The 15,863-nt window shown below is 37.8% G+C and overlaps 2 protein-coding genes across 2 annotated transcripts; both read right to left on the minus strand.

Annotated features, from left to right (window-relative positions):
- Positions 1–663: 663 nt before the first annotated feature.
- On the minus strand, positions 664–2,553 carry LOC128383620 (butyrophilin-like protein 10). Its single transcript, XM_053343215.1, has 5 exons — positions 2,442–2,553; positions 1,830–2,171; positions 1,431–1,712; positions 1,231–1,344; positions 664–1,082 (listed from the first exon to the last, which is right to left on the minus strand). The coding sequence occupies exons 1-5, from the start codon at positions 2,551–2,553 to the stop codon at positions 664–666; spliced, it is 1,269 nt and encodes a 422-aa protein (XP_053199190.1).
- A 10,794-nt stretch (positions 2,554–13,347) lies between these two features.
- On the minus strand, positions 13,348–15,133 carry LOC128383621 (butyrophilin subfamily 1 member A1-like). Its single transcript, XM_053343216.1, has 5 exons — positions 15,022–15,133; positions 14,423–14,764; positions 14,024–14,305; positions 13,822–13,935; positions 13,348–13,673 (listed from the first exon to the last, which is right to left on the minus strand). Exons 1-5 carry the CDS (start codon positions 15,131–15,133, stop codon positions 13,348–13,350), a joined length of 1,176 nt encoding a protein of 391 aa, XP_053199191.1.
- Between the last annotated feature and the right edge of the window lie 730 nt (positions 15,134–15,863).

Below are 15,863 nucleotides of genomic sequence, written 5' to 3' on the forward strand. Positions count from 1 at the left end.
TTGTAGTAATAGTTTGTAGTAGTAATAGTTTGGTCTTTTGGTAGAGGGAAAGCAGGTTATAAAATGGCTGAGCAGAGAGTGTGATGATGAAGGAAGTTGGTCAGGTAGGAAGGTTCCATGTTGTAGAGGACTTTGTATTTGATTGTGAGATGGGGAGCCAGTCATATTTTTGAGATGAAAGAAAGATATTTTGACCATGAGTTTTATGTGGTGTTAAAGCATTGGCTCATCAGAGATTACAGATCTGGGATAAGGGGATAACAGAGGTTTTGTCAATTGATTTGTGAGGAATTCAGGCTCAATGATTATTATTTCTGATTTGGAACCAAACAATTTCAGGAAGCTGGCTTTTAACCATGCTTTTATTTAATCCAGCCAGTTTGTGAGATTGAGACGAATTACAAGTCTGATAGAATTGTGAAGTTGAACATTGAACAACAACAGGATACCTAGGAGAAGTAAGTAAACGATGAAGAGAAGGTGACCAAGCCCCAAAACATGAAGGACACTTTGTCTGAGAGGAGCATTGGAGGATTTACAGCTGATGAATCTGTTGTGTTGCGTGTCAGAGAGATATGATTTGAACCAGCAGGGATCAAGAGATACAAAATTAGTTTGTGTTATCACTCGTCAATTGTTGATTTGTTCCTCGTTCTTAGTTCTCTAGTTTTGCTGTTTTGCCTCCATTGCTATCATTGTAATAATCATATCCTCTGTAGTCTCCAGTAGTCTCTCAGTGATCTGTAACAGTTCCTCATGTTCTGTCTTTCTCTTCTCTAGAACGTTTTTGGCCCTTTCACGCTTCTTCTGTTTTTTCTCTCTGTCCCATGAGGAAGGGTTGTCCAGCTTCCTCCTGTTCTCCTCTATCTGTGTTTTCACATCCTGAAGCAGGGAGATTATAGTCTCTCTCTGTTTTTTAAGGTCTTTCTTCTGGGCCATCAATTTGTCCATTATGTGTCCTTCTCTATCTGTGTTTATGGTTTCTTCACACAAAGACTGGTGCTCTGGCCTTATGGTATGTGATGTGATCATCTTGTCTCTTTCTTTAAGTTTAATGTCATTTTCATGTTGTACTTTTGTCTCTGTATGAATGACAAGACATAGAACCTCAACAGAAATGCAATGATAAAGAGTGAGTTAGGCTTTAACTGTAATATAACTACTATTAATAAGCTGTGACAATAAGTTACCATTAAAAGGATGTTAATTTGAAATGTATTTGTGACTTACGGTTGCATCTGCATTTCCACACAAGGAAGACAACCACCAGACAACCAATTAAGTAAACACCTAGGGTAATGCTGACACGAACAGGATCCCAAGATGGAACCATGAAGACATTATCTGAAATTATAAAAAACAAAAAAAATATTACATTTACTGTTCGACACTATCACAGAAAAAAAGGTGATTTTATTATTTATCTCTACCTGCAACATGGATGTGGATGTGTCGTGTGTGATTGATGTTGTTCTGTTGGACTCTACAGGTGAAGCTATTGCTATGACTCTCTTCCACAGTCATACTGCTGTTGACAGTATAGAGACCATCAGGGCCTTTGACTGTCTCTGTAGGTCCAGCAGAGAGGATGTTTCCCTCACCATCCAGCCAGAACACCTCCGGCTCTGGATAAGAGCCTTTAGACTCACACTCAAACACCACTGCTCCGCTCATGTCTTTGGTAAGGCCGATGCTCGGGGAGGACACAACTCCTATAAATAAGTCATGATAAACATCACAACTCTGCTTAACTTATCTCATTGATTTAGATCATTGAACCAAGTGCTGCAGTGAAAAATGATATTCCAAATTGATCAACATCCACTTACCAACAAGAAGCTGGACAGTTGAGTCTCTATGCAGTTCTGGGATGTAGCATCTGTAAGTTCCCTCATCAGAGAGTTTCACTTTGGAAAGTTTTAATGAAATGTCTCCACATTTCAATTTGTTGATGGACATTAATGTTCTCCCCAAGTAGGATGGATTCTGATCTATCAGAAGTTCCACACCATCTCGTCTGACATGGACAAATCTGGGCTTCAGTTCAGGTCTTGCCCACTCCACAGCTATAGATTCAACATCCTTGGCAGGTTCGACGTGGCATGGTAAAATGACGTCGTCACCAGCCATTGCCACTATTGGCTGAAGTGGACCAATCACATGATGCTGACCTTTGGAAGAAAGATGTTTTTTTATGTCCTGTAAAACTGCTTTGTGTAATGTCATCCAAAAAATAGAATGTAATATTTGGTCTTTATTTTGTGCACACAGCAAACAATTGGGTTTTATTGAATGTTAATTGTGAAATCCATGGGATTTTTGGGTGTCTGTTTATGGATTAGATCTTTATATTTAATTCCTCTGTGTTTTCCACTCTGGCTAAAAAGAGTGAAGTTACTATAGGGTTTTTTTACAGTTTCAAAAAGTTGTGTGTAACTTACCTCCACAAGAGTGTGTGAGGAGGAGGAGGAGGACAGTAGTGTGAAGAACAGCCAAAGCACTTAGATCACTGAGCTGAGTTTTGAAGGGCAGGTCATCCTTCAGGTCAATCATTTTGGAGTGCTGAATTTAAAACATGTAACAAAACAAAATCACAGACACAAAGTTAGATCAAACAATCCAACAGAGCCCAGTCTTTTTTTTTTGTTTATCTTGCTAGAAACAGTTTCCCACAGTGGTGGACAGTAACGAAGTACAAGTAATTCGTTACTGTACTTAAGTAACTTTTTAGCGGATCTGTACTTTACTTGAGTATCATTGTTTTGTGAGACTTTATACTTTGACTCAACTACATTTGGAAGAGGAAAATCTTACTTTTTACTCAACTACTTTCCAAAAACCTGTCGTTCCTTTCAATGTTCCTTTCCACAACATGCATGCATGACCAGCTGCTGTGACAGGTCCAAATGAACGTGCACCGCAAGTGTACCAATCAGAACACATCGTGTGTCGAGCAGTTTTGGCCCGGCCCCCTACCTGGCTACTTGTCCCAACTTGCCTTCTCCTCCATCCATATCTCTATTAGCATTCATTTGACAAAGTTTCGCTGTCCAGTAGCCTGCCCTGCCAACACATGGAAGTTAAAGAAATATGTGTCTAGTGTGGTTTTCCCCCTCCCTATTAATTCCTAATCAGGTGATTTCCATTTAGTATGATGTGCTTATGATAATTTCAAAAGATATCAATACCAGATATCACAAATGGAAAACATTTTGTTTTCAGGGTGGTGTTAGTGGGCTTTTTAACCTTAAATGACTTGATTGAGTGTATAAAGGACATACCAAGACATTGGAACTACATTACACCAAATTACTTTTACTTTTGATACTTAAGTACATTTGAAGCCAAGTACTTTTATACTTTTACTCAAGTCGACATTTAAAGGGAGCACTTTCACTTTTACTGGAGTAATATTTTACACTAGGTATCTCAACTTCTACTCAAGTACGTGGTCTGTGTACTTCGTCCACCACTGGTTTCCCACAGAGGCCAGAGAAAAGGATTGATGAACGTTGTAAGAGTGATTCAAACCAATCAAATTTCAAGCCAGAAAGCCAAAACAATAAGCTGATATATGCTGTAAAGCTCTGTAAAGATGATGGAAACTGCAGAGTTTAACAAGACGAGGAGTCCACAGAAAACATAGCAGCTGTATGAGGCTATATTGATCATTGTAAAGACCTCGAAAAGTTTAAATCCAAAGTGTATCATGATAGAGTAAACATAAAAATACACACATATACACATATACATTAATTAAAACATACCGATACATAATTATATTCCCTTTCTGCCAAACTAATTCAGCTAGATGCCACTAAATCTTATACTGATCTGTTAAAATAAGGATGCAGAGGGAAGGTAACATGCAGCAGATTTTTCTAAATGGCAGGTGCTTGTAACCAGAGGTATTGTTATAGCCTAACCAACAGGACAGTGTTTTTAAACAAAAAACAAGACAGAAATGCAATGATTGGTGTCTGATTAACCTAAGCTGGCTCTCCATTGTAAATATTAATCACTATACTTTATTTAAAAAATCAACAACACTCTCCCCCCTTCCACTTCTTCCATTCTCTGCCATTTTTCGTGTCCATGTTCATACACAAACACGAGGGCACTTGTAGCAGTTGCCATGGAAAAATGTAGATTCCTTGTCTCCAGTATAGCATACACAAAGGTAATAAATACAAAACATACAAAACTGATAAGATACAGCTTTTCTTCAGTGTATTTAAGTATGTTCTCGTCTGTAAAGTAACCATTTGTTGACTGTAACAACTGAAAGCTCAGAGGCAAAATACATCGCAATGAAATGGTTTTTGTACAGAACTTTAGATTGTTTTGCTGACTGTGCAATTCTATCAGTCAAAAGGTAATTAAAACCTAAAGATTTTTATGAAAAACGTACCTGTTCAAAGAGTTGCCTCGCTGCAAGGTAAAAGTCCAATCATAAAATTGTAAAATGTACTTTAACCCCTCATGACGGAGAGGCTAAACAAGTGAAATGTTAATCCAACACCTACACTGGCTGATTATATTGGGGTATCATATATTCGCCCTGCTTTTGTATTAATGAACTACTTAAATTTGAAATATAATATAATTTTTGATGTTACAGATCAACCCCCCTGTCAATTACCAGCCAAATACTACAGCAGCACGTAGATCACAACAAGGAAGTTATGACACTTAAAACGATGTGTCATTAAAACAGGAAATGTCTGTGGTGATGGTGTGCTGTTTTACTGCAGAAGGCAAGTGAGTGAGTGTATGTTTAATACTGTTTAAAAAAGTATTTATGGACAACTGTCATCAATTGCATACATGGTAACTAATAGAACAGACTTGCCCAGTTTATTCCTGCCACAAGAGAAAACCCATTAAAATACTAATGGTATGTCCATAAATACTACTACTTTTTTATTGTCTATCTACAGTACCCTTGGAAGGTCACAGACATTATATTCATGTAGATCCATGCTGACTATTAACTGTACGTTTTTTGTTTCTTGAAGGGTTTTCTTAGAAAGAGATAAATAATATACTTTTTAAAAATACTGTCAAGAATGTATTATTATATATTATTAATGTATTAATAAGAGTGCCTCAAGTTGTTTAACTTTTTTTCACTTAGAGCCACTCTCTCCCTCCCTCACAGAAACCTCAAACCGGCTGCCGCCTCAGTTACAAGAAACAACCTTCATACAGACAGAAAGCTCTCGTCTAGAGTACAACATATCCCAGCTCGTATTCAGTCATACATTCAGGCAGTCAGCAGCAAGACAAAATGGAGGTTACAGCTCTCAGCATCAGACTGTGTGAGTACTGAGTCTCTCTGTGTCTACATTGCTTAAAAATCTTGGAATTCGTAGCCACCAAAACAATTAATTTATATATTCTGCCATAGATAACTTGTTAAATGTGATAATGTTTCACAGCATCAAAGGAGTTAATTTAGTAAATATTTCCCTATGAAAGCTCCTGGTGAAGTGGATTAAAATAGTACCTTTGGGAATTACGTACATTATGCAAAGCTGTAAAATGATTGTACAAAATGTAAAGATATTTGATTTTTATGGTTATATTTAGACAACTCAAAGCACAGACGTTTACTTTTTGGATGATTTCTTTTAAAAACATGAATGCAACCTAATGCATGTGCTCTCTCTTCTTCTATGTCTTTAGTAATGAAGGCATTGATGCTTACTTTGGCTCTGATTCACCTCACTTGTTCCCAAAACGTTGGTAGGTAGCAACTAGATAATGAATTGCTATGATATACACAAACAAGTCAAGTGTTGAACAAACAACACATTTCTGTGTCATACAACAAGCAGCAAACACATTTATATTGATAGTTTTATACTAAAAGATATTTTCAGATATTTAATGTACATAGATTTCTCAATTAAGTCCAGCTCATTCTCTTTACCTCTGTTACAGATGTGGTCTCCCTTCATGTTGTTCCAAACAGACAACAGCACTTTGAGTACGAGTCTATTGTTTTTAGCTGTGAGGGACTAAATGGACTGACCGGATGGAGAGTGATGAAGAAGATCAAGGCAGTTAATACGATATGTGCCTCTAGCTTGGAGACATCAAAGGGACCCTGCACCATTAAACCTGCCTTGTCCATAGACAGTGGAGAATACTGGTGTGAAGCTGAAGGAAAGAACAGAAGCAACACTGTCTACATCAGTGTCACAGGTATGTCCAGCAGCTTATACTTTGTATGGTTAGTTTCTTAAAACACTAACAAAATAGTTTAACATGGTAATGACATGAAAATAATCATTACAATATGTGGATCAGCTGGAGATGTGATCCTGGAGATACCGCTCCATCCTGTGATAGAGGGAGAGGCTGTGACTCTATGCTGCAGAGCAAGGACGACCTCCTACATTACAGCTGATTTCTATAAAGATGGCTTCCTTATCAAGAGCAACACTACAGGAAACATGACCATCAGCAGTGTCTCCAAGTCTGATGAAGGCCACTACAAGTGCAACGTGTCTAAAGCTGGAGAATCAGCAGAGAGCTGGCTGACTGTCAGATGTGAGACACATCAGTGTTACAAACCAATTTTCTTTTTTACATTTAGATGATGTTATATACCTTGTCTATGTCAAGGATGCTGTTTTTAGTACTTAGGCGAAGTGTTATTTTATAGACTTTGTCAAACGGCAACCAAATGCAAACTTGTATAGTAACTGATTTGTAAATTTCTTAGCAGGTATGAGAAATTAAGGTGATATGTTGTAAAAATATTTGGCAGTGTTTTGCATGAAAAGGACTAAACTGGCTGCCACACTTGGACTTGCTTCACATCCAAAGCATCCAAAACAAATTTAACACACTTTAAAGTTTTCTAACACAGATTGATTTTTCACATTGTTACAACACATACTTGTCTCATCTTTCCAGCATTTGAAAAGGTCACACATCCTTCAGATGAATGCTGCTCTTATGGTCACACCATGCTGCGGATTGTTGGTACCATTTTATTAGTGGTTCTGGTGCTGGTTGTGATGGGACTGTTTCACTTTAGGGAGCAGTGCAGAAGGTATAAAGAAACCTCTTGATTAGATGAATGAATGTCATTCCCCCTGTAGACTTGTTATGTGACTTTATGTTTGTGTTTTCTTTATTCTGGCAGGTACCTAGATATGTTTTTATCCATTGTACCCTGTACAGATAGGTAAGTACCACCAACTATGTGTTGCTAAATTTGGTATATTGCAGTAACATTTTTTGTAACATTGGACATAATTTCTATCATACAAGATATCAGATGTTCTACACCACTGTATTTGGAGGTAAAATTCAAAGTGATCACACCTGAAATGTTGTTAATTCTACCATTGTGTTGTTGTTCCACTCTCCGACAGCAAGAGGGGAATTTAAAGTACAACCAGTGATGTTTGTGCATTCATGATTGCACTTATGAATGGATAGTCACACAGTTGCCCTTTAAAGTAGCATGCGATAATATCAATTTACAATAACTTTAAAATGAGTTCATCACAAAAAAAGAGTGTCTTGAAATATTCTTATTTTTTCAGCTAACAGTTAACAGCAGTTTTTAAACTGTGTGCCTTCCAGGTCTGACTACTGAGACATCTGACTAAGATTCGCAGCAGGAACTGTTTGGGTTTTAAACAGGAAAAAGTTATTACAGCTTTGTATTGATTTTCTTAAGATTTGCCTCTGTTTTCAAATATTGTACTTTATAAGTTGGAGCTTTGTGTGCAAAATATAAATCTTGTAGACATGTACTGACAAACAAATAAACTGTGTAAATGCAATAAACATTGTGTGGATTTGTATAGAAATGTAAAATAGTAATGTGATGCTCAGAGCACTTCATTATTATTGCCTATGTTCATCTGTGGTCTTCAGCATCTGGGTCAGGGTCTATTTTTAAGAGGTACAGTGCTGTTACAGTCAAACCACCTGTGTGAAAATGCTGTTTACAAAAACAGATCTGCAGCTGCAGATTCTAAATACTATACTGCGCTGTGGTTGACTGCAAGATACATCCGTTTGACGTGACTGTTTAATTACAATTATTGATTAACTGACAACTAACCATTTCACCTCACATTGCATCAAAATGTCTTTGAATTGTACAAATCAGTACATTTTGAAATTTTGAAGCTCTCACTGTTGTCAGCTCAGCCATGATACACAGAACTTTACTTTTGTGTTCAAAGATTATTAAAAGACTGCGAAGGCCAAGAAACAACATGTGCTACTTCTCCCTTAGTTGCCTATAAACAGTGTTTGTATGAACTGAAGACAATTAGGGCTGAATATCACTTATGTATGAACAATGATGTGTATTTGAACAGTAATATCATGATTAATTTCAAAATAGAAAAAGAACAACCCAGGCAGTGACTATGAATCTTTAACTGAACTGAACAAAACAATTTCTATCAGCGAAGGGATTTTGTAATTTTACACCTAAGATCAACATGCTAACAGTGGTACTGATTTTTTACAGGTAGACTTATACTTAACATCCTTGTGTGTAAGATGTAAGATAATTGTTTTTCTCAGAGCTGCTCTCTCTCAGAAAAACTAGGTCACCAGAAATAATCAGCACAGAAAGAGTAAGTGATCGTCCTTAGATTCAACCTTATTAATTATTTTAATTTCGGAAAGAAGACCGACGACACCACCCTGGGAGTTTCACCCAGGGAATTTTTAATGTATATTAACAGTTATGAGAAGGCACACAGGTAGGTTATACAAAAGGGCAGGGGACGTGGTTCAAAGTTAAACAATTAGCAATTTTATTGGATTGATGGTCACAAAAAAAGTTAAAACCATGAGATTCAAAAGACTTAATGGGTAGCCATTCTATAGTGACTGAGCCTTATCGATAGTTAGGGGCAATTGGGGGGGAAGGAAATCCAAAAACACACCCCACGTACGTAACACACACACAGGAAATGGTGACGTGCAAAAAAATCTAAACCCAGGGTCACACAGCACAGGAAGGGAAACCACCACCACTGTTGGTTCTCAGCAACTACAGAGGAAGGGAGGACACAGTTGGGCAACTATACAAAAAAAAAACCCACTATAAATGTAATCGATACAAAAATATAGTCACAGGCACCCAAACACAACGACAAAAAGTAATTATAAACAATCAATCAATAGAAACTATAAAACAGAGGGATTAAACTTATTCAATTAGTGGAATATTAACCCCAAAAAATAAGAGTTAAAAGGATAAATCAACAAATGAACACAATTATTTCAGTAAGGTGGAAACTAAATGGTAAATGACCAAAGAAAACAGATAAAATGACCCGACCCCATTCAACCGCCCTCACACACACACTCACACACTCATCCCCGCACAGCCAGTTGAAGTGTATGGCCATCCATCAAACCGTCTCAGTTTTCACACACACTGACCCACACGTCCACACACACACCCAGTCCGACTGAACGACTGCCAATGAAGTCTGTCACTACAAAAAAGAAGCTGGACGCTGGAGGACCGAGAGCCGAGCAGTTACTTGCAGGAGACAATCACAGTGGCAAGCGAGGCAGAAAGCAGCGATAACAATAATAATCAACTTTATTTAGAGCACAAAACAGCGTTTCAAAGTGCTTTACAAGGCAGCAGAATGTTCTACAGTACAAAATACAACTACACCATAGAACAAACAAAAAGGAAACAGATTAAATTAAATTAAATCAGGAAAGGCTCTCCGATAAAAGTATGTTTTAAGAAGAGATTTAAAAGACATTATTAGACCTGATCTCCTCGGGCAGATCATTCCAGAGCCTTGGGGCCTTGACTGTGAACGTCCTCAATACTTCAGTGTTCAGCCAGGCCTCTGGAACAGGCAATAGGTCTCTGCCCGAGGGTATTAAAAAGGTCAGAAATGTAGCAGGGGGCATGAAGAGCTTTAAAAGTAATCAATAAAGTCTTAAAATCTATCCTAAAACATACTAGGAGCTAGTGTAAAAGCCTGGCAGCTGAATTCTGTATCTGTGTATTTATAGACTTTTGGCTCAGGCAGGTAAAGACTGTTGCAATATTCTAGGTGATAAGATAAAAGCATGTAAAATGGTGTCAGTGTCATTAAAAGTTAAAATTAGCCTAATTTGATGAAATCAAAATTTAAATTGGTATCAAACCACACACTGAAATTTTTTGCAACAGTCTTGATGTAATTCAAAATGGCACCAGCAGATGGCAGGATTTGTTCTCTCACATGCTGGGACTCAATGACAATGATTGTTAAAGGTTGAATATGTAGAATATTTATTAAAAGCTATATATTTTTTTAAATAATACAGCCACGGGGCGTTTTGAGGGGTACAGAATGAAAGTATTGCTTTTCCATAAAAAAAAATATTTAGTCTGAATTAATATTTTTAAATTTTTTTGACAGGTTCGACAATGACGTTCTGACACGTTCTGTGTACATTGTACCAGCCATTTAGCGGCCGGAATTGCGGGTTGCCAGGGTTGTCTGTTGTTCCGGTGCAGCTACTGTAGGCTGGCACTGGGTGAAATGGAGTTGTAAACAAACACGGCCGTGTTGGACTTACTACAACCACCGTTTTTTGCTGTCAAGTACAACTTTTCATCACAAAACTTCGAAGGTAAGACAGAATATCTGTTAGTCGCTGTAAATAAGTGGTTGTTTACCGTTGTATGCTGCTGGTTCACTGAGTTTTTAGCGCAATAATAGTGGTACTGTTGAACTCGGCAGGGTCTTAGCTTTCATATGAGATGCTATTTGTTTGTGTACCATGAAGTATCAAAACGGTAGCAATGGAAATGTGGAGAGTGGGTTGACTTTCTGACGCTATTCGGATTTTGATATTTGATCATTAACCTCTTAACGCACGCTGTTCCGTTCACGGGACGGGACGGATGTTAGGAGGTAGCCACACGTTCTTCTGAATGTTTTAAACACCAACCCTTAAACATATATACTCATGCCGTACATTGTTGGAAAGCTTAGATTGTTCTGATTCATTCAAGACCACTCACGACTTATATGGTTGCTCACAGCCGTAATAGTATTAGCGATTAGCTTGGCTAGCCACTCAGCTAAGTGAGAAAAGCTATAATGCCTACATACCTTCAAAGTCTTCCCTTTATCCACAACGATCATCTTATGACTCAGGACTTCCTGTACAGCTCGCCAAGTATCCATTCTTGTGAAATATGAAATCCGTTTCCATAAAACCGAAATACTTTCCTCAATATGTCAACATGTATTTAGTCCAACACGTAATGTAATAACACAAATAACAAACCATATACGGTCCGTTTACGTCATTTCCTGACCTGCGCGTCCATCTCAGAGTACACGTGACTAGATGTTTACGACCGTGAGCCTCTCCTGCTTCTTACGACACCACACACAAGCCAATCGGTGCTTAGGATTAGGCAGTACATGCAGAGACATTGCTGCTACTCCCACTGGTGTTACAATGTAATGTAGCCTACCTCGGTGGTTTCAAGTCAGTTACAGCGAGGGTATGTTCGCTTCCTGTTTTCAAAATAAAAGCACCAACTCTATCGTTATGGTTTTCTTAATAATAAAAGGCAACGGGTGTTTTATTTTGTGAAAATGACCGGAAGTGCGTTACTCGCTACGGCTAACTTGAGTGGCTCCGAATTCGCAGGAACAAAACTTTAAGCAGATGTTATTTGGACAAATTAGCGTCACATTGTGGATCTAAAGGGCTACTTTCTCGCCTAAAAAGGTTAGACATGTGGACAAAGTGGTATATTTACAGAGTTAGAGCTAAAATAAAATCCGGCACCGGACCTGGCAACCCGACTGCTGGAATTACTTTTTGGTTGTTGCGACTACGATCTTGAGACATTAGATGGCATTGTTCTGCTCATTCTACATATTCTACCTTTAATTTGAATTTCAAGTAATGATGTTTAGTTTTTTCCCACAATATTTTATTATATCAAGTTAAATAAAATAAGACACTGAAGCACAGCAAAGCAGTTTTGGCATTAAAAAAAATCATACGCATATATTCCCATTTCAAATTAAATAGTTTCCATTCCACATAAAATAGACAAAATGTGTTTCCTGGAACAATAATGTGTGTCTCTATGGTCTGGTGAAGCTGTTGCTGTGTCTTTTCTCCACAGTCACGCTGCTGCTGAAAGTATGGAGGCCATCAGGGCCTATAAATGTTTACCCTAAAATGTAATCATTTATGTTATGGGGACTTTTTTTTGTCTCCAAAAGAAAGGCGAGTCCCCACAATGTGACTCTGTAAACAGTTGTCCTCACAATGTTAGTAATACAAGTACACACACACAAATGTCTCAATGAATATTTGAAATTAGGTGCATTTCAAACACATATACAGAAAAAGTAAAGACATTCTTACTGTGTAAATACAAAAGTTCATTATCAAAACATTAACAATTAATTACAGGCAGCAGTTAAGAGTTATCAGAGTTATCAGTTGTAAGAGTCTGTCAGAAATCAGTGTAAATATTAAGTAATTTACTGTGCAAACATTCTGCTGTTATTCTTTTATTGCCTTAATAGAGAAGCTGGATAAGCTTAGTTTAGAACTGCAGATCATTTACACTTTATATAACTATTTCAACCTTGTAAGTAAATAATATATCAGGGTCTTGCAGTAAACTTGTAGTAATAGTTTGTAGTAGTAATAGTTAGGTCTTTTGGTAGAGGGAAAGCAGGTTATAAAATGGCTCAGCAGAGAGTGTGATGATGAAGGAGGTTGATCAGGTAGGAAGGTTCCATCTTGCAGAGGACTTTGTATTTGATTGTGAGATGGGGAGTCAGTCATATTTTTGAGATGAAAGAAAGATGGTATGCAGAGGACAAGGTCATAATTTAAGGCACAAACAATTTTGACCATGTGGTTTATGTGGTGTTCAAATTAAAGCATTGGCTCATCGGAGATTACAGATCTGGGATAAGGGGAGAAGAAGAGAGGTGTTGTCAATTGATTTGTGAGGGATTCAGGCTCAATGATTATTATTTCTGATTTGGAACCAAACAATTTCAGGAAGCTGCCTTTTAACCATGCTTTTATTTAATCCAGCCAGTTTGTGAGATTGAGACGAATTTCAAGTCTGACATAATTGTGAAGTTGAACATTGAACAACAACAGGCTACCTAGGAGAAGTAAGTAAAGGATGAAGAGAAGGTGACCAAGCCCCAAAACATGAAGGACACTTTGTCTGAGAGGAGCATTGGAGGATTTACAGCTGATGAATCTGTTGTGTTGCATGTCAGAGAGATATGATTTGAACCAGCAGGGGTCAGTGTCCATGAGATAGAAAATTAGTTTGTGTTATCACTCGTTTTGTTGTTTTGCCTCCATTGCTATCATTGTAATAATCATATCCTCTGTAGTCTCCAGTAGTCTCTCAGTGATCTGTAACAGTTCCTCATGTTCTGCCTTTCTATTCTCTAGAGCGCTTTTGGCCCTTTCACGCTTCTTCTGTTTTTTCTCTCTGTCCCATGAGGAGGGGTTTTCCAGCTTCCTCCTGTTCTCCTCTATCTGTGTCTTCACCTCCTGAAGCAGGGAGGTTATAGTCTCTCTCTGTTTTTTAAGGTCTTTCTTCTGGTCCATCAATTTGTCTTTAAGTGCAGTGTCATTTTCATGCTGTACTTTTGTCTCTGTATGAATGACAAGACATAGAACCTCAACAGAAATTCAGTGATAAAAAGTGAGTTAGGCTTTAACTGTAATATTACTACTATTAATAAGCTGTGACAATAAGTTACCATTAAAAGGATATTAATTTGAAATTAATTTGTGACTTACGGTTGTATCTGCATTTCCACACAAGGAAGACAACCACCAGACAACCCATTAAGTAAACACCTAGGGAAATGCTGACACGAACAGGATCCCAAGATGGAACCATGAAGACATTATCTGAAATTATAAAAAAAACAAAAAAAATATTACATTTACTGTTCGACACTATCACAGAAAAAAAGGTGATTTTATTATTTATCTCTACCTGCAACATGGATGTGGATGTGACGTGTGTGACTGATGTTGTTCTGTTGGACTCTACAGGTGAAGCTATTGCTATGACTCTCTTCCACAGTCATACTGCTGTTGACAGTATAGAGACCATCAGGGCCTTTGACTGTCTCTGTAGGTCCAGCAGAGAGGATGTTTCCCTCACCATCCAGCCAAAACACCTCCGGCTCTGGATACGAGCCTTTAGACTCACACTCAAACACCACTGCTCCGCTCATATCTTTGGTAATGCCAATGCTCGGGGAGGGCACAACTCCTATGAATAAGTCATGATAAACATCACAACTCTGCTTAACTTATCTCATTGATTTAGATCATTGAACCAAGTGCTACAGTGAAAAATTATATTCCAAATTGATCAACATCCACTTACCAACAAGAAGCTGGACAGTTGAGTCTCTATGCAGTTCTGGGATGTAGCATCTGTAAGTTCCCTCATCAGAGAGTTTCACTTTGGAAAGTTTTAATGAAATGTCTCCACATTTCAATTTGTTGATGGACATTAATGTTCTCCCCATGTAGGATGGATTCTGATCTATCAGAAGTTCCACACCATCTCGTCTGACGTGGACAAATCTGGGCTTCAGTTCAGGTCTTGCCCACTCCACAGCTTTAGATACAACATCCTTGGCAGGTTCGACGTGGCATGGTAAAATGACGTTGTCACCAGCCATTGCCACTATTGGCTGAAGTGGACCAATCACATGATGCTGACCTTTGGAAGAAAGATGCTTTTTTATGTCCTGTAAAAATGCTTTGTGTAATGTCATCCAAAAAATAGAATGTAATATTTGGTCTTTACTTTGTGCACACAGCAATTGAATGTTAATTGTGAAATCCATGGGATTTTTTGTGTGTCTGTTTATGGATTAGATCTTTATATTTAATTCCTTTGTGTTTTCCACTCTGGCTAAAAAGAGTGAAGTTACTATGGGGTTTTTTTACTGTTTCAAAAAGTTGTGTGTAACTTACCTCCACAAGAGTGTGTGAGGAGGAGGAGGAGGACAGTAGTGTGAAGAACAGCCAAAGCACTCAGATCACTGAGCTGAGTTTTGAAGGGCAGGTCATCCTTCAGGTCAATCATCTTCGAGTGCTGAATTTAAAACATGTAACAAAACAAAATCACAAATACAAAGTTAGATCAAACAATCCAACAGAGCCCAGTCTTTTTTTTTTTGTTTATCTTGCTAGAAACAGTTTCCCACAGAGGCCAGAGAAAAGCATTGATGAACGTTGGAAGAGTGATTAAAAACAATCAAATTTCAAGCCAGAAAGCCAAAACAATAAGCTGATATATGCTGTAAAGCTCTGTAAAGCTGATGGAAACTGCAGAGTTTAACAAGACGAGAAGTCCACAGAAAACATAGCAGCTGTATGAGACTGTATTGATCAATGTAAAGAGCCTCAAAAAGTTTAAATCCAAAGTGTATCATGATAGAGTAAAAATAAAAATACACACATTTACACATATACTTTAATTAAAACATACTTATACATAATTATATTCCCTTTCCGCTAAACTAATTCAGCTAGATGCCACTAAATCTTACATACTGGTCTGTTAAAATAAGGATGCAGAGGGAAGGTAACATGCAGCAGATTTTTCTAAATGGCAGGTGCTTGTAACCAGAGGTATTGTTATAGCCTAACCAACAGGACAGTGTTTTTAAACAAAAAACAAGACAGAAATGCAATGATTGGTGTCTGATTAACCTAAGCTGGCTCTCCATTGTAAATATTCATCACTATACTTTATTTAAAAAATCAACAACACCCTCCCCTTCCACTTCTTCCATTCCTCTGCCATTTTTCGT

This window comes from Scomber japonicus, chromosome 22 (assembly GCF_027409825.1).
Source record: "Scomber japonicus isolate fScoJap1 chromosome 22, fScoJap1.pri, whole genome shotgun sequence".
Taxonomy (NCBI): Eukaryota; Metazoa; Chordata; class Actinopteri; order Scombriformes; family Scombridae; genus Scomber; species Scomber japonicus.

Coding starts and splice junctions, on each gene's coding strand:
- LOC128383621 (XM_053343216.1), bottom strand. CDS start 15,133: ATGATTGACCTGAAGGATGACCTGCCCTTCAAAACTCAGCTCAGTGAT. Junction 13,936..14,023: donor CATCCACATCCATGTTGCAG/GTAGAGATAAAT, acceptor TTATAATTTCAG/ATAATGTCTTCATGGTTCCA. Junction 13,674..13,821: donor GTGGAAATGCAGATACAACC/GTAAGTCACAAA, acceptor TCATTCATACAG/AGACAAAAGTACAGCATGAA.
- LOC128383620 (XM_053343215.1), bottom strand. CDS start 2,553: ATGATTGACCTGAAGGATGACCTGCCCTTCAAAACTCAGCTCAGTGAT. Junction 1,345..1,430: donor CATCCACATCCATGTTGCAG/GTAGAGATAAAT, acceptor TTATAATTTCAG/ATAATGTCTTCATGGTTCCA. Junction 1,083..1,230: donor GTGGAAATGCAGATGCAACC/GTAAGTCACAAA, acceptor TCATTCATACAG/AGACAAAAGTACAACATGAA.